Consider the following 27344-nt stretch of genomic DNA (forward strand, 5'->3'; position numbering starts at 1 on the left):
GTAAACAATCCGTTATAAGCATCGTAAGGTAAACTGTCAATGAACTTGTAACCTCTCTTACCTGGGTCGTCGTAAATGAAGATAACAATTGCTAAGGTAAGCATTTTCACGAACATTCTACATACAAACATTGCTATTGAATAATATTTACGCATCTATCTGTTGTTTGTACCTTCGAAGGTTAACGTTTGTGATACACTTTAACAATGAAAACTATACAGATGTCCATCGACAACAATGAAGATGTTAACTTATTTGTGACCTATATATTATTGTGTGTAAATATAATGTGTATCTAATAATTTATAATACTTACTAAAAAAGTAAGTATTAGCTAAGTTTGCTAACGAAGGACTCGATAAAAGAGAGGCGAAAGACATCAAAGGGACATTCAAACTCATAATTCAAAAATATAATGACAACGCCATAGCTAAAAAAGAAAAATACAAACAGACAAACAATAGTTCACAAAACACAACATAGAAAACTAAAGACTGAGCAACACGAACCCTAACAAAAACTCGGGATGATCTCAGATTCCCCGGAAGGGTAAGCAGATCCTGCGGCTCCACATGTGGCACCTGTCGTGTTGCTCATGTGAGTACAAATCCGGTTATAAGTTTAATTCGGTAGGTCACATTCGAGGAAAAGGGAACGGGGTTGTAGTTACGACAATTGGAACACATCCGTTGTCATCTGTGAAACGGATATTCCGTAACGGTAAACCAACTCGTGATAACGTTCGTAAAATTTACGAAGGGACGATTTCAACTTCACCACTTGGAACTCTTGGTTTAATAGCTTCCTTGTGAGCAGCAACCCTCTATCAAGGAAAATATGATAGAAAATACAAGCTCTGGAATATCGTATCAACAGGAAGTTATATACTCAATATGCAGGCGCTGCAGGAATGTCGCTACATATAAATTGACAAACGTTTTAGATACACCAAAAGATACGCGTTCCATTTCGTTAACGCCTGGTTTCATTTTAATGGGTAACTTGGGATAAAGAAATAAACTTGTTATTCACAAGATTACAGGAATTCTCAGTCTCTGCCATGGATTCGGCATGCAGTCGTTCCTTGTTAATTTGTCTCGAGAATTGGATATATAAGGGACAGGTCAAAATTTCTTGATGCATGGGACCGGTGCGAAAAGAAAATTGTCTGAAATAATTCTCTTGATCCCATGGTTACTGGCAGAATAAAAATATGCTTGTCCCATGCACTTTACCTAGTAAAAAAGTGTGTGTCCCATGTTAAAGCACAAAAAACATGATCAAAGTTGTGGCTACATTTCATGCTACAATGTATTTGGATAGCTGAAAAATAATGCTACTTTGTGTGAACTGTATCTATATTGCTGTTATAAAGTAAACAAAACAATACATAAGCATATTTTATTGCCAACACAGGAGCCCAAACAGATGACAATATGTTATTGACTATGATAAATGATACATGCAATATTAAACAATTAACATGTTTGAAGAGTATGGTAGAATACATTTTTTCAAAAAAATTGCAGCTTAATTTAGAATCTGACTATTCTAAATTAACAGTGGGTAGGTAAATTCTGCTTTATGGGAGGACAGAATTATATTTGACAATCATGCTTTTTTGTGCAGAAACACTATCCATGAATTCGTTTTTTTTTTACATTAGTTAAACAGTTATACATGTAAAATATCTAATCAAATTTTTACATATTTTTTTGATTTTATATCAAAGTATTTTTCATGTTTATTCTGTTCCAAAGTTTTTTTTTTGTTGCCTTCACTGTTCTTTAAGGGACTGGTCAATATTTATTGGGGGGTTGGGACCGGTGCAATTCATATTTCTCCCTTAAAAAAAGCTATGTCCTACCCTCTGAATATACCAAAAAAAGTTTCTGTCCTATATGAAATATCTACTAAATAAGTATATGTCCTATCTAATCTATGAATAAATCAAACAGACTATAGTTGTTAAATTCTGTGTCATTTGGTCTCTTGTGGAGAGTTGTCTCATTGGCAATCATACCACATCTTCTTTTTTATATTTAACTTCATTTTTATCAGATTAACATAGATCACATATAGTAGTCTTTGAATTTGTCTGGAATTTTAAATGATCTCCTCCTTGAAGAAGGCAAATAAGATTCCTTTTCAATTTCACTTTCACTGCCACTACTACTACTATTACTACTGTATTCATCATTTAGTATTATTATCATCATTGTCATTATCACTGTCAGAACTGTCATAGGCTCGTATTACGAGGTCATCTTCTTCATCACTTTGGATTTGTTCATTATCTACACTACAAACTGCTCAGAGTCTGAAAAGACCAGATTTTGTGCTCACATTTTACTTGACTAGTCTCAACATTGTCTCGACATGTTGATATATATTATATGAATATATCAAAAAGGGATCAAACATTAAAGAAATTATTAAAATTGTCCTTCTGATTAAAGTGGTGAAGTATAAAGCAATACCTCCTGCTTGGGGCAAAAAGATCACACCTATCAGAGAGTATTAAATTCTAAATAACATTCATTCAAAATTGCAACATCCTGTTAAACTTATATCGCAAGGCCTTTTGAATTCACTAGATAAGTAGGTAAACGGACAGAAAGTCACAAATTTGATAGAACAAAAAATCACAAATTTGATAGGACAAAAAGTCACAAATAATATGTATACACTTGTTTGAATATTTTAGAGAAAGATCTTTAAATATTTACTTTTTATTACATATATTTATTTTACAGTTGAGGAAATTGTTCATTAGACTTGATAAATAAAGATTTATTAAATTTTAATCATGCAAAAGATATATTTCTTGGCACCATGAAGCCGCTTAAGTATCAATCCACTTTGACATTTTGTTTTCATAACAATTATTTGATCATTATAAATACTTTTTTTATATAAATTTTGTTTACAAAGTTGCTTTATATACTAAAGTTCAAGAAAAGTACAAAAATGTTTTATTTTTAAATAAGTGTTTTCTTGTTAAAGAAAAATAATCTCAAAACTGAATTGTGACTTTTTGTCCTGTGGCTTTTTGTCTGTGACTTTTTGTCCTGTGACTTTCTGTCCTACATTCGATAAGTAATACACGAGTTTAAGAAAAGTAGGGCTTTCTTTTTACCTGTAAAACACACATGTACTGATGTAATTAAACCTTATTAAAGTGCCTCTTGTATGCCATGTCTTTAAGGTACAGTACAACCTGTGACTTCCTCTTAGTTATGTCCAACCTCTTGTATGGTCACCATCGAATGGTGGCCATTTATTGGGGTATTCAATCTTGAGATGTTGGCCATTTATTGGGGTCATAAAACATAGGTTGATGTTTTATCTAATTATGTTACCTGTTGAAATCAATCAGGGTTGAAGTTTTCAGCTTGTATGTTTCATTAAAATTTACATGTACAGGTAACTCAGGTTTCTTCTCAAATTGACATTTCACCTTTTCTTTAAAATGTAGAATAGAATGTGTGTTTAAGTCTTTGTTAATTCATATCATTTGTTGATTTTTTTGTCTTTAAATTTACATATTTTCCTTTTTTTCTAATGTTTTTATTTTTTTAATTTATTATTATTTGTTATTTGTTTTTTTTTTGCTTCTTATTCTTTTAATCTCTTCTTGGAAAGAATCTTGAGTAGAAATGACAAAAATTCAAAGGATAAGTTATTGACTAGCATTTGAAAACAAAAGAGAGAATCCTTTAAATAATTATCTTTTCAGTTAAAAAAAAAGTTATTGTACATGATGTACATGGTATTCTATTGTTCGTTTGCATTATTAAATGAATTATTATTAATTATAACTTATAATCATGCAAATGATATGTTTAAAGGAACCATGAAGCAAGTAATTTAACAAGCCAGTTTATTCACAAATTTAAATTATCAACATCATGAATATATTAAATCCTTTTACAATAAATTTTGTTAACAAAGTTGTACAATCTATTATCATGATTATTATCCAGGAAAACTACAAATATCATTATATGGTATAGGAATAAACTATTTTTGTTTATCTTTGATATTTTTCAAATCTCAAAACGACATTTGCATGAAGAATCACTAAAGAGACGTATAAAGAAATTATTTAAAGAAAAAATTGTCTTGCTTTTAGAAACAATTGTAAACTTATCAAATATGTTATCTTTAGTTTGGCTAATTTTGTCAGTTAACAGACAAAATTTGTCTCCAGAAAAAATAAAGTACACTTCTATATAGATTGTGACATTTTTATGGTCTATTAATTAAATCACTTTTTTGTTCTGTGTATTATATTGTCGAAACTGCAGGACTGGCATATGCATGATACATATTCTTGGTATACATTTGCAAAGAATATTTTACTCAACTCAGGCCTTTTAGATAAAGTTAATAATTGCAGGGACTTGAATGAATAAGATTCTTTAAAGCCCTTGACTAAAAATGAATTTTAAGAAAACAAATAAGAATATTTTTGAAAATAAAATAAAAACTTATGATGAAAACAGTAAACTCAAATGCTTCACTAAGTAAAGAATTAGTGGTCATAATTTAGAAATAGAAAATGGTGAATAAAAATTCCTATAAAGGATAGAATTGTTTGTAAAATTAACATAACTACTTAGACTGTAAACTTATCAAATAAGATAATCTATTTGAAAATTGTTTACCTTCTCATAATAATGTCTCTGACCAGTTTATGAATAAAATCTTGAATCTTATGAATAAAATCTTAACCAAGAACAAAAAGTAAAAGAAATGCTAAACCTCTATAACATGGAACATGTTTAAAATATTGGCTCCTTTATAAAAGAAAGTCATTAGAACTGAGGGCAGAAACCTAATAACTTTTTTCCATGTGTTTTGATTTCTTATAGAATTGTTATCTCTTTGCATTATAATGTTTGTTTTGGGTTTTTTTTGTCAGAAACTTGATTTAATTGTAATATGTTTATATGACAATAAAAAAATTATCAAATTTTTCTGTAATGAATATTTTGAATATAATTCTTGTATTTATTCAATAGAGAAATAATGAATTGCCTAAATTTTATTTAGAATAAGTCCTAAAGATAATCTTAAACATTTGTAAAACAATGTTAAATGCAGTAAGTATAAGCAATTTTGATTTTAGAAAATTAATTTGAGAAACACCTTTTCAATGGAAAAAGGCAGGCGTTGTAAAAGTTATTCACTTGCCAAAAAATACATGTAAAAAATAACTTAAATTGATAGAATTATTTAAAAGTTATAACATCAAAACAAACATTTGCAAACAGTCATTAGAAAACTTTTACAAAAACAAAGTTAAGAAGCTATATGTTCAACTGGTTTTATTATTTCATTTTATTTTAGAATTTTCTTGTCATAATCACTGTTATTAAATTTGACAAACACAAAAAAGTCATATATTTTCCCTGAGACACTTTACCTGTAAGTTATGTAATTTTAACACTTCAATGCAGTCATGATTTCTCTTTATCCTTGACTAGTTTTTGATTGATACCTTGTGGCATTTGGCGGGAGTTTGACGTCAAACAAAACAAAGGTGTCATTTTTAAAATTTTATAACTTTTTCAAATCAGCTTGGATTTTCATCAAACTTTTCAGCTATCTTTATTATATATTTATCTTACAAAATACCAGATTGTTTTGTGTTTTGGTGTATTGTGTCAAATTTAAGGACTTAGTTAATAGGTAAAAAAGGCTAAAATTTTCAGTTTTGACAAAATTCAGATAGAAACCTTTAATTTAAATATTTAAATTTGACAGCAATAAACCAAATTATCAAATAACCTGTTTTTTTGTAAGATAAAAATATAATGAAGATAGCCGTATTATTTCATTTTATTTTAGAATTTTCTTGTCATAATCACTGTTATTAAATTTGACAAACACAAAAAAGTCATATATTTTCCCTGAGACACTTTACCTGTAAGTTATGTAATTTTAACACTTCAATGCAGTCATGATTTCTCTTTATCCTTGACTAGTTTTTGATTGATACCTTGTGGCATTTGGCGGGAGTTTGACGTCACAGATTTGACCAACATCTGTGATGTAGTAATTAAATAAAGACAAAGCTCCGCCTCTGTCCAGACAGTCTAAGATAAGAGAATAACAGGATTGGCCAGCTGCATCATAATTAATATTTAACATCATTATTCTCACCATAAAGAATAATTTTCATTTGAATTTCAAAAAGAAATATAATATGACCATGATGACTGAAATTAGCTAAAATATTAAAATTGTGCATTAAAAGACATGTCCATAAAAAGATCAAGACCATCCCCTTCTTGAAAATAGATTGTCCAACATGATTAATGAGTTTCATGGAATTAGAAAATTTCACATAAACTTAAAATTAGTTAAAATGCCTAAAATTATTTTTAAATGTAGAATACCAAAAAACGAGAAATTTATACAGGCAGTCAGAGGCTTTCAAAGATACTTTCACACTCTTTTCCATAGTTTTTTTTTTCCATTTTGGTAGATTTTTTCCCTTTAAATTTTTTCCTATTCATATCTTTTTCTTTTTCTCTGTTCTAAACTTCCATGTTTTATAAATTAGTTTTGTTGCAATGCAATGAGATATTTATCTTGTGGTGAGGGATTAACAGCTGGACACTGGTATCAACAGATGATTGACATATTAGCCCCTCCCAAATGCCTATATATTTAGATTAATTACATGTGCTTTTATTTACATAAGTTTATTATCAATTTACTCCCTGTTGTGATATGATAATGACTTTGGGATTTTTACAAACTGGGCAGAATAATACTTACTTCAAATTTATGTGATAAAAAAAATATCTTCAAAAAATCATTGTTAGACTGTAGTGCTACCTTAAATCTGACAAAGATTTATTTAAAGGGAAACTTCGCAAAAAAATAAAAAAATGATATTATGTCCATTCTGTATAAAAAAGCACAAATTCATAAATATTAAAGTTTTATTCTGCTAGATAAGAGATCACCATCGATTTTAAATTTAGAGTATCAATTCTCTGTTTGCGGCCATTTTGACATCTTCTCGGTTTAGAAACCCCGATATATCTATAAACCACAAAGGACCAAAACCAGCAGTAACCTAACGTAGTCGCATTTATCCGACTAACTAACTTGATACGGAAAATGTTATTATTTTTTTAAATAACTATGGTCTGTCGTTTTAAAACTGTTTTTTCTTTACGAAGTTTTTGAAACAAGAAATTTATATGGGAATTAGTTAAAAAGTCAAAGTTCAAAGTCATAAATAAGTGTTCCGTGTAAAATCGTTTTCGAAAATCTAATTTGTTCATAATTCTTTTATGTAATAAACTTATTTAAATAAATTCGGACCTTCTCTTATCTGATCACCAGCATGGCTAAAGGAATTATTCCCTGGGGTATTGTGAGGTGACACGTCCAGGTATTCAAGCGATTTCCTGTCAGGTTTAAAAACTCTTATTACACAAATACATAAAGCATGTTCATGCATCGCTTCATTTCTGAGGGTATTGATTAGTGTACACGGCCGATAACTTGTAACTTTCCATTTTAAAACTATCAGGTGTAATATACATCTTTGTCTTGCATGTCCGATAGTGATATACTAGTCATTACTAAACTCATACGCTTGTTTATAAATAACATTTCTAGTGTAAAGAATGATATTTATGAAAATCTAAATAATTCCAAAAAAAGATTTGATAAAATAAAAATCTATTAACATATTTTTCCAAGGGTAAACTGGGGAAAATGTAAGTATATACTCGTTGTCAATAATGATGGACATTTTGAAACATGAAAAACTATTGATTTAAAAAATACGCACTTGTCGATCATTGGTTTATACGCCTAGATAGAAAGTTACGGAACTATAGATAGTCGCAATTTAAAATTGTATATTGAATATAAGAAAGAACATCTAGAACCAATTTGATTTAAATACAGGTCGATATCTAACTTGCTTTGGTTCATCCAGAGACATATATGTCTCTGGTTCATCGAAGTTATGGACATAGTAAAATCACAGATTTATATTTCAATTAGATTGTTCTCGAACAGTTGAAGAAATTCGTCATCATCACAATTGTTGGGTATAATGTATATTAAGGTGAACATGGTTCTAATAGAACCTTATGCCAATTTTCCTGTTCCGACATGCATGTAATATATATGCCACTGGACGTACACTAATGATCCCCAAAAGTTTATTTGAAGAAATAAAGAAACTTCACTCCGGATAGACTGATAGTAGTTGTATTAACGTCTGATCAGCTTGAGGGTTGATTAATTTATTACGTTAGCTTGTGGGGGAATAAACCATTCCCACTATTGCACTTATGCATAAAATATTAAATAAGAGTAATATAAGAGAAAATATAAATACGAAAAGTCGCATATCCGGTAAAAAAAAAAAGTCTCACCAACTATAGGATTTCACGTACAATTGTCATTATGATCGAAATAACGGAAAGTCATTAAAATACATGCATGTACGCTTTGATAAAAAGGGGTGCCGCAGTTGCATATTATTCATCATAAATCTATTTCAAGTTTATACTTTCCTGTTATTCTTATCAGTTAACGCAGAGACATGTAACTATACATCTCAAGTTAACGACAATCAACTATATAAATATCTGAATCTGATGTGACTTACCGTTCATCTCTAGTGGTTCATCTCTTTCTTTTTTTTTTCCTCTTTTTTTTTGATTTGGGCAGGAACATAAACATTGTTAGATATAATGTTCCCAGGTTTGAGGGGGGGTTGGAGGTCAAGTCTATCGAAAGTTACAAAATAAGAACGTTGTATTTATGAATTTACAAGAAGAATTCTGTTTTTGGACGTAGTTTTCTCCTTTCTTTTTTTTTTCAGTTCAGTGATTTAAATTGAGAAAAAATCTAGTCAGAATTTAAATCGTTCCGACAATCCCCCACCTAATACTCCTCTAAAATCATGAATGGTCATGCTTCACAATCAACAGAATTTACTTTGCATTGGTACATTCTGTATCGGTAGTGATTAACCTTGACATTTCCGGGTATAACAGAGCTACTTGTATATTACCTGTATGTGGTTAGGTACATCGTCCCATGAGGTCTTACGTATACAGGTTCACATTTATAATGGTTTCTGATATAACAAGGTTTTATGACATTCACACTTCTGCATGTTCTGTATACCAGTTTCTTATCTTATTTTCAGACTGAATGAGGATGTGAATATTTTCCAGGAAAAATATTGAGTATCAAAGGATCAAATTAATTTCGGGATTTTTTTCTTTCTTGGTATTAAATCACAGAAATTTAAAGATAATACTGCTTATAGATATAAGAAGATGTGGTATGAGTGCAAATGAGACAACTCTCCATCCGCGTCACAATTTATAAAAGTAAACCATTATAGGTCAAAGTACGGTCTTCAACACGGAGCCTTGGCTCACACCGAACAGCAATTAAGCTATAAAGCGCCCCAACAAATTACTAGCGTAAAACCAGGAGTATTCTTGTCAGTTAAGACAGACATATAATTATATGTATATATTTGTCTGCGGTATAGACATGGTTTATGAATGAATGATAAGTCTTACAAAGGTACAAGATATAAAGCATATTGAACATTGATTCCGCCGGTCTGTCTCCATTCAATAAAGGCAAGTTGACGTTAGATTGATTCTGTAAAAAAATTTTAAACATCGTTGGTCAAATAGCTAAAGTATTTGTTGTGAGATGTAGAATATTTTAATAAGGACATTCCCGATTAGGCAAATGTAGATCGCTTTGGACGGACCAAATTATATTAATGTAACTGATAATTTTCTCTGCACATTTAAATATTCAAGGTTACCGATCATAATTCAAAATAGCACAGTTTTTGGTTTATACGCTCGTTTTCGTGGGCCATTTTTATTTATAAAATTATTTCATTGAAAGTTATTCAGAATTCCGATGTTACAACAAAATACTCACTCATCTATTTAAAAACTGAGCTAACGCAAAATATAAAAAATATATATAACGGCGATTCAGGTATTTTGCCACCATATTCCTCCCCAAATAATTATTTTTTTCTGTCTCAAACCCACATTTCTCAAAATAATTTTTGTTCTTAATTATTCGATCTCATTCCAGTAAGACAAAGTTGACCTTAAAATTCTTGTCAACTTTTTAATTATCTTTCTTCAAATGGCTGAAGTATTTATACGTTGTGAGATTTAAAATATTTTGATAAGGACATTAATTCCTGAATATGTAAATAAAGATCGCTTTGGACGGACCAAATTATATAATTGCAATTGGTAATTATCTATTTCAAATATTCACGGTTACTGATTCTAATTTAAAATAGTACAATTTTTAGTTCATACACTCGTGTTTAGAATGCCATTATTATTTATTCAATTAAATTAATTCAGTATTTCATTGTTACAAAAATATTCAGCAGCCATAATTCATTTTAAACTGAGCTTACGGAAAATATAAAAATATACCACGGCTATCCAGTTATTGTGCCACCATATTACTCCCTCAAAATAATTATATTTTTTTTTATTTTCTGTCTCAAACTATCACTCCCGTTTATCATTCATACGAAATGATGTTCACACCTGGAACGGTGAACCGTGACGGCTAAAATTCACTGAGTGAAGATAAAAAGATTAGAATTACAGAATGCAAACCTTTAAATACCTTGAATTTAACCACGCATTCAACAGGTAGTCAGTAAGTGTCACAGTACAATACACATTGTATTTACACGGTACTAGCGGAAAATGTTTGCTAGACTGAAGTAAAAGGTGAGAATACAAACATGCATTTTAATACACTATCAGTTAAATATGTTTGTTGAAAATATCCGTCGGAAAAAAATTTCATAAAAATATTCTATTGTATGATTTACTTTTATTAGTATAATGACTATAATCATATCAGAAATCCTTAAAATATAAATCGTACATTTTATTTTTAACAGTTGCACGGCTGATCACTTTACTTTCTTAATTAATAGTTGGTTAATAGCTACGCCAAAAGTCGTCGATGCGCTTTAAATCGCGTTATTAGATGATCAACGAACAAGACTTAAATGAGGTTAATTCCACTCCCGGCATGCAAAAAGACTTAAACTACGTCACAGAAGTCAGGAAGTTCGAATAAATAAAATTAATAATTCCCAATTTTCTTCTTTATTAGTTTTCATATCCAGATAAAACTTGGTGAATATGTTTTTTATGGTATTATGAACATAATAAGATGATAAGTAAAAAATCGCGAATTTTCCCTTTAAGTTTGATTAAAATAAATTTTTACTGTAGCTTTGGAACACATTTCCTTTTTTAAAAGGTTATCAAGGATTGTTATGAAAGTTCTATTATCATGATTATATTAAATTCTTGTTTTAACAAAACAAAGGTGTCATTTTTAAAATTTTATAACTTTTTCAAATCAGCTTGGATTTTCATCAAACTTTTCAGCTATCTTTATTATATATTTATCTTACAAAATACCAGGTTGTTTTGTGTTTTGGTGTATTGTGTCAAATTTAAGGACTTAGTTAATAGGTAAAAAAGGCTAAAATTTTCAGTTTTGACAAAATTCAGATAGAAACCTATAATTTAAATATTTAAATTTGACAGCAATAAACCAAATTATCAAATAACCTGTTTTTTTGTAAGATAAAAATATAATGAAGATAGCCGTAGATTTGGATGAAAATTCATGTTGCTTTGAAATAGTTATAAAATAATTCAAAGTTAACTATCCGAATTTAGTCTGAACTGCAAATTCTAGATTTTTGAACTAGATTAATTTAATCCTTAAATTTGACAGCAATACCCCAAACTACATAACGACCTCGGATTCAGTAAGATCAGTATATAACTGAGATAGCTGTATAGTTTGATGAAAATCCAAGTTGATTTGAAAAAGTTATAAAAAACATTAAAGTGTACTATCTGAATTTAGTCCAAAATGCAAATTCTATCTTTTTTTACCTAGATTAATTCAATCCTTAAATTTGACAGCAATACAACAAACTTCATAACGACCTGGGATTCAGTAAGATCAATATACAACTGAAAAAGCTGTATAGTTTGATGAAAATCCAAGTTGATTTGAAAAAGTTATAAAAATAATTAAAGATGACTCTCTGAATTTTTTGTACCTATTAATTTAATTCTTTAATTTCACAGCAATGAACCAAACTACCAAAAAAACTGAAATTTTGATAGATCTATATTTAATTTAGTTAGATGGGCTGATTTACACCATATGTTACTTGTTGGTTCCTCAATTAATCTTGTTTATTTTGTTGTAATTAAATTTGTATAGACTATTTTCTACATTCTGTTGATTCATACATATGCCATAACAATATTGCTGTCCTATCAGTGCTGAAAACTAAAAAAGTAGAAGTCCTATCAAAAATTAAGTTAAAAAAATGTGTGTCCTACTGCGTTTTGCACCGGTCCCAATCCCCCAATAAATATTGACCAGTCCCTAAATCTTGAAAATGAATTTGGTATGTTGTAACTGTTAAATTCACATTGCTAGATGTTCATGATGTTATTTTTGTTTGTTATAGATTTATCAAATATTTTTTTTTTCATATACAGACATTGTTTCAAAAAGTTCATGTCCCATGCTTGCCAATAATGAAAAAAACATTGAGTCCCATTCCTGTAAACACTGCAAAAAGTGCTTGTCCCATTACAGTTTGCACCGGTCCCATGCATCAAGAAAGTTTGACCGGTCCCTAAATACACAGCAGCTATGTGTGTAATGGAGACGCTTTATCCGATGTTCCATGATGAAAGAGTACTACGCCTCCAGCCTGTATAGTCACATTTTAACAGCTCTTTGAGAAGATCAGTGGGGGACTTCTGTTTATTGGCAATTTGTCATAACTGTGCTTTTTTGGTTGAGGATATGAAGTAAAATGAAATAGTTAGTAAAACTACTTTCCCGCGTACAAAACGTTGTGATTATTGTTCGGTTGTATGAATGAAGTCGCTTGCATTTCATTGATAAATTGACGCGGATGGACTTGAGCACGCGACGTTGCTGCACTGATACATGACGTCATTGCCTAATATGTAGCGATTATCAGGTTGTCTGCATATTGATATTGTAAAATATCAGCTGCGAGTCACAATATGAAGCTTTTTGTCGAGTGAGCGCAGCGAACGAGTTCAAAAAGCCTTCATATTGTGTCGAGCAGCTGATATTTTACAATCTCAATATGCAGACAACCTGATAATCGATTAATCGGGCTGTATTTGCGTATTTTGGAAGTGTTTTCTTTGTTTCACCAGCAAACCGGAAGATGACTTGATAAGTTCGGGTCAAACTTATCAACGTCGGTTCAAACATTCTGACGTCGCTGATATGTCCGGGTCAAAGTTATTAAGGCCGGGTCAACGTATTTGACGTCACAAAGCCGTGATATGCAATTTTATTAAGAGCTGAGCAGAGTGATATAGACAGTGGGACGACCGATAATTTCGAGTATCAAGTCCTGTCCATGATCTTAAAAAATATTAGGCAGTAAGATTAAAAGGAAAATGTACAAATTTCCGATAAATAATTAGATTTGTATTTTTTGGATTTCATAAAAATGAGGAGATATATATTGTATGATTTCCAATTTGATAGAAACACAAAGGATATGGGGTATCCATCCATGATACAAAATCAGTACATGCACAGGAAAAAAACCACACGAATAGCAAAGGAACAGAGCTTTTATTGCTGTTGTTCAGAGTTAACCAGAGTCCAAATGACGTGCAACTAGCAACTGTGTGTTACCGTTGTACAGCCTTAAACAATGAGCAAAAATCATGCCATATAGTAAGCTATACATGTAAAAGGGCCGTATGATAAAATGAGAAACAATGCAAACGAAAAATGCTTTTAATGATTTATGGCTGGTATTAATAACAACATACGATATGAGACAATGAATTAAATAAATAGAATTGAGAATGGAAATGGGGAATCTGTCAAAGAGACAACAACCCGACCGAAGAACAGATAACAGCCGAAGGCCACCAATGGGTCTTCAGCGCAGCGAGAAAATCCCGCACCCGGAGGTGGGCCTCAGCTGGTCCCTAAATAAAAATGTGTACTAGTTCAGTGAAAATGGAAATCATACTAAACTCCAAAACATATTTATAAATGAACTAAAATTAAAAAAACATACAAGACTAACAAAGGACAGAGGCTCCTGACTTGGGATAGGCGCAAATATGCGGCGGGGTTAAACATGTTTTGTGAGATCTCAACCCTCCCCTATACCTCTAGCCAATGTAGAACAAATAAACGCACAGCAATACGCACAGTAAAACTTAGTTTAAAAGAAGTCCGAGTCCGATGTCAGAATAGGTAACAAAAGAAACTAAGCAAAATTATATCGATATATAACTGAACTACAAATTTTCAAAAAGCTAATTTATAGAGAAAATTTTATTTTCAAAATTCTTTTTAGGACATAAAGTAACATCATGACAACTCACAAGTATGATTTGATGATTCCAGAAATCCCATACAGAGGGAATCGGGTTGTCTTAGAATATGTTTTTGTCAATCACACTGGTTTTGAGTTATGCTCTAAAACAAGAGTTGTCGAAAAAGAGCCAAAAAGTGTTGAAGGTAATGTTCAAGATTTATTGAATGATTGGATATTTTTTAATATTCGTTGTAATAAATGTTGAAAAAAAAATCCCAAATTAAACAGAGTGATTAAAATATGCTTATTTATATGCATGCATTTTATAGTGATATTGTCAGTAACGTTTTGTTCAAAGTTTGAAGAAAGAACACTTTAACTATAAGTAATACAACTGAAAGTTTCTTCCCTTAATTATACACAGAATAATTACAGACAAGAAAAAACAACAAAAAATCCTTTTCAAAATTTGTTTTTTCTAATGTGCACAATTAATATAAATCAATTAACTTCTGTACTGCATTCTTAGAATGTCCAATGTGGGATAATTATATGTGGAATGATGTTCGTGGCAGACTTGAAGATTTGAAAGATATGATTCTGAAACCGGTGGCAATGTTCGAGAATCCTTTTTACAAAAGTCCACACAAGCTAGTACTATGTGAATTTTGGATAACAAAGGATCAACCTGCAGGTGATAACACATTTAATGCTATTTAGTACAGCAATAAGTAACATTAATAAAGGAGTCGTTAAACCCTAAACGAGGTCTCATATATATCTATATATCTGCGCAAACCCCTTATCTATGTATGTAAGATATATCATAAGAAATGGGAAATAGATAAGGGGTTTGCGCGTACTAACAATAACAGCCGCAATGACCTATTACAGTACAAACAAGAGGCGCAGCGAAATAGTTCCGTTTGTTTTAACATACAATCCCGCCTTTACTAACCTTTCACGTTTGATCCGTGCAAATTGGAAAATTATTGCCAATCACCCAAAATTATCCAAGATCTTTCCCAAACCTCCTGTCTTAGCTTTTCGGAGACCAGCAAGTCTGAAAGACTTATTTGTGAGAGCTGATGTCTCCTCTAATAAAAGCTGTTCAACTGCAGGATGGTGTAAGTCGTGTGGTAACAGACGATGTCTGACTTAGCAACAAATACTGAATACTCAAACATTTACTTGCCACTCCACTGGGTCTGTGTACACTATATTTTGCAATGAAACTTGCAAAACCCAGAATGTTGTATACCTTCTTCAGTGTCGATGTGGCATGCAGTATGTTGGCGAGACAGAACAGCCATTCAACAAACACATGAATGGTCATCGAAGTGACTACACTTGCAAGCCCGACCCCCCGTAAGTCGTCATTTGAGATTACCTTGGCACGCCCAAGCTGATCTCAAAAACCTTACCATCACTATCATAGACCACAAAGAGGGTTGGTCAAAGGCCGACATACTTGCTCGGGAAAGGTTTTGGATAAGAAAGCTAAGGACAATTTCCCCAGAGGGCATACATGAAAAAAACATAGAATGAGTCACTCATTTTCCCTACCATCACTCATTTTCCTACCATCACTTGTTTCCAGTAACTCAGGCTTCCGTACTGAACTCTTACATTTTAAGGAGCAAACATCAATATTGAAAAAAATTACCAGCGGTTTGATAATTTGTATAGCGATCAAGATTATTATTTCAGTTTGACTACCGCATGTCAAGATAAGATTCATTTTACATCTTACTGATGAAAGATATTAGTTATCCGAAATATCTAACATTTGTTCATGATTTTATTATTTTTTGGTGATGCTGTACCCTTTTAGACTTGTTATATATTATATTTTGTAGTGTACTGTATCATAATTATATGATCCATCGCCCCGTAAGATTTATCGTTGGCTATTATTCAGTTATTTTATATATATATATATATATACAGAATGTATTTTCAGCCTTGTATCACCATCACTGCTGGTGATCCGAAAGATAAAATCTGTTGTAGAGTCGTCACTGGTTCAGACGTACTTATATATATATAAATATTGTTAAAATATACTTTTTCACTTTTTTGGTCTTTTGGAAAAATGTTGTATGTGCTGTATTTAGACCCCTCTAACAAGAAATTTGTTTTGCATGCACACGTATAAAAATTGCGGTTTTTATCCAACGCAATCATAGGTTTGAACGTTGTTTTCAATTCAGACTTGTATATATATATATGCGGTTTTTATCCAACGCAATCATAGGTTTGAACGTTGTTTTCAATTTAGACTTGTTTATATTTTTTCGTTTGGGCTTGTATTATATTTGCCTTCGGGTTTATATGATCCGTTCATCCTATTTTGACTCCTCAAAATTCAAGAGTCAATCCTAAATTGAGGTAAATTGTATGGCTTTCCAAATACCGTTTTGATTCCTAACATCACTGAAGAGACATTAATTGTCGAAATCCGGATATGGTGTACAAAAACCTTTGCACCTTTTGTTTGCGGTATAGCATTTTTCCGCAAGTTTATTGTTTTCTCTTTAGTATAAAATTTATAATTAAGATCCATTTATTTCATCGGTGATCCGTTTATTTGGCAATCGCCAATGGCAGTCAGCAGGGTTTAAGAACATTTGTTGTTCGACCTGTTAGTCAAATGCGTTTTGTTAAAATATACTTTTTCACTTTTTTGGTCTTTTGGAAAATGTTGTTTGTGCTGTATTTAGACCCCTCTAATAAGAAATTTGTTTTGCATGCACACGTTTAAAAATTGCGGTTTTTATCCAACGCAATCATAGGTTTGAACGTTGTTTTCAATTTAGACTTGTATATATATATATATATATATATATATATATAGAAGTCTAAATTGAAAACATATATATATATAAACAAGTCTAAATTGAAAACTACGTTCAAACCTATGATTGCGTTGGATAAAAACCGCAATTTTTATACGTGTGCATGTAAAACAAATTTCGTTGTAGAAGGGTCTAAATACAGCACAAACAACATTTTTCAAAAGACCAAAAAAGTGAAAAAGTATATATATATATATATACTACTACTGAAGAAAGAGACCGATTTCATTGAGACGGAACTCCTCTGAACCATACAAAGTCAGAATATATTTGTGATATGACGTATAAATGCAGTGTTTTGTACTTCCTAAATTTGTCTTTGAAACAATCTTTTTTCCACAGAAAACGCCAATTTTTGAGAAAATATCCAAATTCGGAGACGGTTATCGATCCGTGTCTTATACGCTTTTGCGCATGCTCAGTCGACGTACTGCCCGCAGAATTAAACTTTATATATCAATAATATACGACAATGGTGTAGATTTCTAGGCCCTTTCGTTTTCCACATAATTATTAATCAAATATCAAATATTTTATTGTCGTATAAACTTTACAGTTTGTGATCAACATGAATTAACACAATAAACATATATACATACATATCAAACAAACACAATAAAAACAGCATCAAAATTTAATATTACCAATAATTAACAAGTTGCGGGACGAATCCGATACCGATTCCAATAGTATATGTCACAAAATTACCTGATCCCTGTTACCTAATCTGTACGTACCGACTCTGTTAGGCGCACAACCAAACGGTGTATTCAGGATTTGCTATCTACACGGGTAAAAATCACACCTGAACTTCGTCATTTTACAGGGAATAACTGTGCACCTTATAATCAGCGTGGCTTTACCAAATGACAATACGAATTCTAAAAATCCAGGCTAAAAACAAGGCGTAGGTTCTTTAATCCAGTCATGGACCCGCGATGTCGCGGGTATCGTCTAGTAGATATATATATATACACAAGTCTAAATTGAAAACAACGTTCAAACCTATGATTGCGTTGGATAAAAACCGCAATTTTTGTACGTGTGCATACAAAAAAACAAATTTCTTGGTAGAGGGTTCTGAATACAGCACAAACAACATTTTCCAAAAGACCAAAAAAGTGAAAAAGTATATTTTAACTAAACGCATTTGACTAGCAGGTCGAACAACGGATGTTATTAAACCCTGCTGACTGCCATTGGCGATTGCCAAATAAACGGATCACCAGATGTAACGAAATGGATCTTAATTATTAATTTAATACCAAACAGAAAACAATAAATTGCGGAAAAGATGGTATACCGCAAACAAAAGGTGCAAAAATTAGAACACCATATCCGGATTTCGACAATTAATGTCTCTTCAGTGATGTTAGGAATCAAAACGGTACTTGGAAGGCCATATAATTGACCTCAATTTAGGATAGATTCTTGAATTTTGAAGAGTCGAAATAGGATGAACGGATCATATAAACCCGAAGGCAAATATAATACAAGCCCAAATGAAAAAATATAAACGAATCTAAATTGAAAACAACGTTCAAACCTATGATTGCGTTGGATAAAAACCGCAATTTTTGTACGTGTGCATGCAAAAAATATTCTTAGTAGAGGGTTCACAATACAGCACAAACAACATTTTCCAAAAGACCAAAAAAAGTGAAAAGTATATTTTAACAAAACGCATTTGACTAGCAGGTCGAACAACGGATGTTCTTAAACCCTGCTGACTGTTTTTGGCGATTGCCAAATAAACGGATCACCAGATGTAACAAAATGGATCTTAATTATTAATATATATATAAAATCATAAATCAGTGAGATATAGTTATATCTTGCAAGACTAAAAATTGAATGATCTTTCATATTTCAGAAACTTTGATATACCCATACACATACAAGTCCATGTTACCTTCAAATCGAGTCAAATCAGCAGAAAATAACATATTTTACAATTGTACTTTCGAGTTAATCACGGGGGGGGGGGGGGGTCCTCAATATGGAATTTTGGGTACAGTTGTGCAGCTGGGATTTAAAAAACACCCCCCCATTCATATATTGAATAATTGTGAAATCCCTACATATACATATATTTCACAGCGAAATCATAACCCATTCATATTTATCAGCTCAAATAGTACCTGTATGTGTCAATAAGTTTCAACAGATGTGGAAATTTGAATGACAAAGTTTTTGGGAAATTCAGTGAAGATCGTTGCACAACAAACTGAAAAATTACGACCCATTGATATATCACAATTGGTCAATTACTACCTATTGATATATTTCCTCGGTAAAATTGCACCCCATTGATATATTTGACTTATCAGAAAAGGGACCCATTCCAGCGGCACATATGTATATACCTTCATATAGCAAGAGACCCCCCGTGGAGTTAACCCCTGGTTTCCCCTGTCTTTAATTTGAATATAAATCACAACGTCCGACTATCAAGTTATCTCAACAGAATGTATATAGTTTAAAAGCCATTAAATTACAACAAACATAGGTATGGCTAATTTCATCTATATTCGTTGCCCTCTAGGCGTCAGAATTTGAAAGTTGAAACTACAATATATCATTTTGAAACTATCTACCGAAGAAGTAATTTGAATTCTTAAATGTTTCAAAAGATTTTTAGGGTACATACAAAGAAAGAATCTGCATATTCTCATGTATAAAACATTTGACTTTTCTACCATTTACACAAGTCTATTGATTCCCTATTCTAAATCAAAAGACATATATATTTGATTTGCGTCATAAAAAGGAGATACAAATACACTGATTAAAGAAGGGACACGAAATATTAAAAAAACACTCTTCCAAATCATTTCTCTAAACTTACAATATCAAAATGTTGATTTTTGTATTGACAGCAAAATGTTTGCTGGACATGTTAAAAAAAACACTCTGCAATCCTATGCAAGCCAACTATGCTTATTATCTTCTCGATTTGTTCCTATTTTAACATGAGGCATACTAAGTACCTCATATTAGATGTCTTTTCACTTTATAATTAAAAATTGTATGCCTCTGTTGATTGCATTTATTACAATGTACTAAAGGTATACCACAACTACGGCTAAGTCAGACATACATCTAGTAATCGTCAATGAGATCGGGTTAGAAGCAATTTTTACGACACGTTTCAATTTTTCAATTTTAGTACTTTCCATTTATATGTATTAACTAAGAAGCATCACAATCTAATTGGCGTATTTTAATCTCATAATTGATAAGTTATTCGTGATTTGATAAAGATTTCCTTGATAGAGGGTTGATGCTTCTAAGGAGTTTAGTGAACCAAGTCTTCCCAATTGTTAATCGAAAACCATACAGCCTTTTGAACCATGGTTTGGTATTCCCAATCGTTAATCGAAAACATCTCATCGATATGTATTACATCATGAGTTTACAGATAGATGACTATGAATATATTCTGTTTGTCACAACTTGATCCTCCTTTTCTAGGTAATGAAATGTCAGACTTATCACCGATTTTTGCATGACAGAGGAAACTTAACGTGCACATTAGTGCAGGAGGGACTACTTTTACTTCCATTTTAATGTAGGTTATTTTGTTCTGTCATTAGTTGTTTGTCTACTGTTTTGTCAAGTTTTGTTTGCCTTTGGTTTTGAATTGATTTCTTTTAGACATAATATTGCTTTTTCAACTGACGAGTTTTGATTTCTCACTTGATAACATCTAATTTTCTTGAAGCCATAAATACACGCCAGACCTGCAAAAAAACAATGGAGAAGCTTGATTATGATCAAGCTACTGGTTACAGACCCAAACAACCTTTTGAACCATGGTTTGGTATTGAACAAGAATACTTCGTGACTGCAGAAGATGGAATTCCTATCAGCTACGAACCTGACAAGTTTGATTATGAATCATTGGGTAAATACTTTTAATTATATTACAGCGTATCATTCATCCTCCTTCTTGATAATTCATAATAAGATATTGCTGTCCAGCAAATTATCCAATATTTAAAAAAAAAAGTAAATAGTCATTGATCAGTGATGGTTTTGCAACAGACTTATTAGACAGTTTCTAACAATTACTACTACAGAAAAGGTAGTTATACTTCAATACCCGTTTACGAAAATGGTTACCATAAACGAAGGAGACAGAAGAAATCAAAGCATAATTAAACTAAAACTGACGATACTATGGCAAAGAAAAAAAAACAAAAAAAAAAAAGATGAAAAGACAAAAAATAGTCTACAAAATACTACATAAAAATAACCCACACCTGTTAAAACTAAGATTTATGTTTTACCCTTAGGGTAAACGGTATACAAATTGTTAAGTTTTTTTTTGTTGAATCTCACCATTCCATGACTGATATTTTGTAAATGAGTAAATCAAATAAACTTTGTCAAGGATCATATGGACATTTCAAACTTATTCGACCGGTCTTATTCAATTAAGTCTGTTATTATAATATTGTCTAGAATAAATTAAAGAGTCGGTATCAAATAAGCACAGTAAAACTGAAAAAATCCTTTTCAATTTCGAATTTCCAAAGTTAAAAAAAAAACAGTTTTGACATTTGATATTTTGAAAATTTCAAAAGTATATATGAAAATTTTGTTATTAAAAATGTCAGAAAGTAATGGTGTTATAATAATGCATTTTAATGTCTGACGTGTTTCTTGTCCATGGTACGATGTCAACTTTCATATATAGGTCGAATTAAATGCTTAGTTTAACTCTGCACTGAATTTTATAACAGTTTTGTTGGACTGTAATGCATTGTTATCAAGCTATTAAGAACTAAATATTTATATTGAAGTGTATGTTTCACGTGATCCTGAAACGACTTATTTTAAGTGAGAAAAACAACATAAACAATGAGACTACAGAAAATCCAATTAGACCCTAACAGAGCAGGCGAAACAATGATAAGGTCCGATTTGAACACGTTTTGCAATAAAATCACAATAGGCCCTAACATACAAGGCAAAACCACAAAAGATCATACGATCGAACTTGAACACTTTTTGCAATGCAATTACACAAATGTAAATTATAAGATAAGATATTTTTATTCCAATTAAAGGGCCCATGAGGAGCAAAGTAATTTATTACAATAATTTAGATGAGTGACACAATAATGTTGATAATCATATATAAATAGGAATAAATAAAAAAGAAGATGTGTATGATTGCCAATGAGACAACTCTTCACAAGAGACCAAATGACACAGAAATTAACAATTAATGGTCACCGTACGGCCTTCAACATAATCATCACAATTCTGAGATAAACCAAAGCCAAATCAGAGCCATACACATATTAGTAAAACAAGCATACCAATTATATTTAATATTGACGCAAATATTCTCAATGGGTTACATAAAAACATATCTGTACTTTATTTATAGTTTTCTGAGTTCAAAACATTTATTAACATAAATTGCAATAATTTTCAATACATCTAGGTTTTCTTGAATAAAAAGCCATTTAAACTTTGCACTTGTGTTAAACATTTCGAAATTTTTACAACAAAATTTTATCATATAACTCTTTTCCCAAGAGATTATAAAGGGGACATTGACATATAAAATGTTCTTCGTCTTCAACTTTACCCAACGTGCATTTTTTACATAATCTTTGTGATTTATCTTTATAGTTTTTTTGCATATCTATCCGTCTCTATTTTTAGGGGGTGTGCACTTATTCTCATCTTGCACAGTGCTTGTCTATCTTTAATTCTTTCAATTCCAGATATTTTTCTGTACCAAAACAATGTTTAATTGAAAAATAAGTCAAGAGTTTACCTTTACCTGATTCAACAGTATTTTCTCTAAATTCTTTTCAATGATTCAGAAAACTTTTACATAATTTATTTTAAACTATAGTACACAATCGGCCAACTTTTACATTTAAATTTTCCAAGTCTAGTTCTTTCATTAAGAAATCAATACTAGAAAACCATTTATCAATGTTTTTTACTTTTGCATGTAACTTTTTATTACAAATATATGCATCATATAATAAACCATCCTTTGTGTTCTATAACCTATTATTGCATAAACCTTTTCTTAAATGTAATTAAAGATTATCGTTGGTCATCTCAACGAGATTGATTTTTTCGCTTGAACCGGCACGGCGAAAGTGCGAAAAGCAATCGAGTTGAGATGACCAATGATAATCTGTTTATCACTATTTTACCTATGACGACGTTGTTAATTTTATTGACAACGGGCACGTGCGTCCTTAGTTTCTAGCGATAATTTTTCGTACCACTCTACTGTGCTAAGAAAGGAAATTATCAGTCATTAATATCAAAGGAAAATTTCGTAAAATAGCGATAATCGTTCTTCTTCTTACATGCAACTGAAGTGGTTGAAAACATTCCCCATATTTCACTGCCATACATTAATATAGGTTTAATTGTATGGTCATAAAGGTGCATTAAAGTTGAGACACTTGGACAAATCCTGCTGGACATTGTTGTAATCCAAAACAAACTTTCGTAGATTTCTTGTATAGCTCACCTTTACACTGTGTAAATTATATCAATTAATTATATTTCAATAGAATTACACACAAAATATTTTTTTATAATTAAAATTTCAATTGAAATGTACATTACTATAGAAAAGTGTGAAATAAGATACTGATATTTCATATAAAATAACACATTTTTTTCTAAAGAATTGCAACTATTATACCGTCAATTCTCAACTGACTTTCATACATTTTCTGTTTTAAATAATTTAAAATCCTTCCTGTTAATCTGTTATCATTGTAGTACTCGTCACCAAAATTGGTCATCAACATGCCAAAAATGTCGGCATAGAGCGAGAGTTGTCAAATCGTCATCTGATGGCATGTCTATATGCTGGTGTTGATATAGGTGGAAATATTAGAGAAAATGATGCATCACAGGTAATTACATATTGTATTTCATTTGTTTTCTTCTTTAGCTTGCCGAATGGTGATCATTATTAGAAAGTTAAAAGGAATAATTTCATATAACCAGCAGGTTGAATAAGTCTGGCTTTCTCCTAGCCTTTTTTGATACTGCATTATATTATATGTTAAAACATGTTGATTTTGAGAATTTTTTTAAACTGAGATAAATAGAGATACAAATGGATAGAGTTAACGTAATTTACTATCAAGTTTAACCAATCATACGTTCATATCTTTTGAATATTAAGTAAGAAATCACGGCAATTGACTTTTGACCGTCTTTGCATCTGCGTTGTCTTTTAAGATGTTTGTGTGACATTCAATAAATTTAAAATTTGTCTACATTATGTCGATTCGGAGTTTTTGATAGGATGTTGGCTCTTGTCCATTGTTGGTGTCTATATGTTTATTTTCACACAATTAATTGATTAGTGATTGTAGCTGTATGTTGATAATTTGTTTACTCTTCATTTACATTCATCTTCGACTTATTTCTTATTTCTTTTATATCATGTTATCGTGAATGTTAATTTATTTTTAGTGGGAGTATCAAATAGGACCTTGTTCCGGTGTATCTATTGGTGACCATCTGAATATGTCAAGGTATATACTACATCGCCTTGCTGAGATGTTTGGACTCCGAGTAACTCTTCATCCGGTTCCTGTACATGAATCACCGTTTACCTCTAGTGGACATCTGAACTTCAGCACCAGTCAAATGAGAGCTAAAGGAGGAATTAAGTAAGAAAAATATTATCAAAATTAAAGGGGATTAAATAAACCCATTTAAACATGACATTTATAATTAATATAGTAAAAGCGATATTTTGAATTTAACGAAACAGAATATTTACGTTATGTTGTCGAGCTGTTCTTATTTTGCATAAAAATGAATTAAATTATGCACAACAATACACATTTAGATAACCGAAAAATTACAATTATTGGTTCATTATGTTTGAATGAATGTTTATAAAGTGCTGCAACCTTATATTCTGTATTTGCCTTATATTCTGTATGTGTTATTAACCGACAATTATTATGTCATTCTTTGTTCTATTTCATATTCTGTAATGTACACTTAAGGGTTTTGACCCCTATTGTAGCACTGTGTATTACGACATTTTCAAAGTGTAATAAAATCAGAATAGCAAAAGTACTGGATAAAAGAGACATTCCATTTTGTACATGTACAAAAAAGGAAAAGTCGTTCACAGAAATTATATTTATTGTTTTGTGTGAACTCAAGCCTATATTTTGACAGAAAATCCACAGACTTTATTACAGAGACGTTCGTTGTAACATTTTGAAACTTAGATTACTCACTAGTTTATCCATAATGTACTAGCGATTATTGTTTACAAAAAGTCCTAAATAACTATTAAATAAAAAACCCCGATACTGAGTCATTAAAGTCGAGCGCACCCTAGAAGGTGTACTTAAATTGGTACATATTTGTAATTGTTTCAACTGATATCTTTATTTCAAAACATGTTTAAGGGAAACCATTGCTAGCACTGCATAAAATTGAGAATTGAAATGGAAAACATGCATGCAGTTATTTCTTTTCTATTTAGCACATAATTGTCAAATTTAAGAGTAGACAGGGAAAGGCTAAGGATTTTCTATAAAATTCCATATGCATTGAAACAACAAAAGGGTACATACTCATTAAACTTTACTTGAAGATTCTTTAATCTATTTTGAGTCGTCGTAATGTTCAGGTAGTAAAATATACCAATTTCAAATCAGTCTCAAATGTCCTGGTAAACACCATCCAAAATTCGGAGATAAAACAATAGGAATATCGAAAATTCCAAACAGGATGAAATCAGCTGTGTCGGCAAGGAAAGCAGATCCCGCTGTATATGCAACATAAGTTCCGTAATTCCATATTCATATCCAGTAGAAAGTGTCATTAAGAGGCAACAGTAATTAACCGATGTTCAAATCTCATAAATCCACCAAGAAGATACAAACCAATATAAAAACAAAAACTGACGGAACCGCACGAACTTTAGAAAGAGCGAGACCGGGTGCCTCAACAGGATAAACGTCTCCTGTTTTGAATGCACCACCACCAGGCGAACCAAAACCAGGAATATGGATAAACTGGAAATGACGTTACATTAAAATAAAGTTGTGGGATATATGACACAGCTAGCATATCATTAATAAGATGAAAAACTGAGATACTGTACCGATCAACAAATTGATAATCGTGACTAAAAATCATTATTCTGATATTACTTCACAACTACAGAAAGAGACAGTGATACGTATTACAAGTGTTTTGTGTTCTTGTCGTTTGTTTGTCCATGGAATGTATACATTTATACTTACCAATGAAATACCATAGCTATTTAGTTTATATAATGATATTCATAATTATATTTGTTGCTTGTTTTCTCTTTAGATTTATTCGACATGCAATAGACATGTTATCGAAGTCAGATGAAGATGCCCTTCTGAAAATGTACGACCCTACACTTACACAAGAGAACAAAGAAAGGTTGACAAATACATCTAGCCCTTGGCATCCACAGCTTCATAAATTTATTTATGATGCTACCAACAAAGCCAAATCGTCCGTTAGAATTCCACCGCTTGTCATCGTGAATGAGTGTGGATATTTAGAAGATCGTCGACCGTCGTCAACTATAGATCCGTACGCAGCTGCTGAGGGTATCGTGAAAGCATGTATTTTTGGAGATTTTCTAAATCCTGGCTTTGAATCTCTTAAAGATGTCTCTTTTTGGGATAGCAATCCATAAAATTATGATAATGAAATGATATATGTTTCAGGATTAAAATGTCCAACTTGTGTATCAATCATTGTGTTGTAAAACTGAAACTAAGAATAATAAATTTGAAGTTTTTGAAGTTTTTGATAGTTGTCGTTTGTATAGCTCCCCGATACTATTTGTATGATTTCAAGGCAGTGATTTTTTTTGATATCATTGCACATTAAATGGAAGTTACATTTATATATTGTATGTCTTAGAAAATGAAAATAACATTTCATAAATTATGTGCGTCCGAAGCGTTTTTCTGGATTTACCTTCATCAGGAACGCTTAAACCTAAACATTTGAAAGCCACGGAGGTGGAA

At 31.3% G+C, this 27344-nt stretch overlaps 1 protein-coding gene across 1 annotated transcript; it reads left to right on the forward strand.

Annotated features, from left to right (window-relative positions):
- LOC127737757 (glutamine synthetase-like) lies at positions 1–27118 on the forward strand. The gene is made up of 7 exons (XM_052248659.1): positions 1–96; positions 14477–14640; positions 14967–15131; positions 21020–21202; positions 24070–24206; positions 24775–24974; positions 26650–27118. Exons 2-7 carry the CDS (start codon positions 14493–14495, stop codon positions 27005–27007), a joined length of 1191 nt encoding a protein of 396 aa, XP_052104619.1. The 5' UTR covers positions 1–96; positions 14477–14492; the 3' UTR covers positions 27008–27118.
- Positions 27119–27344: the final 226 nt, after the last annotated feature.

This window comes from Mytilus californianus, unplaced genomic scaffold (assembly GCF_021869535.1).
Source record: "Mytilus californianus isolate M0D057914Y unplaced genomic scaffold, xbMytCali1.0.p SCAF_4, whole genome shotgun sequence".
NCBI classification, from domain to species: Eukaryota; Metazoa; Mollusca; class Bivalvia; order Mytilida; family Mytilidae; genus Mytilus; species Mytilus californianus.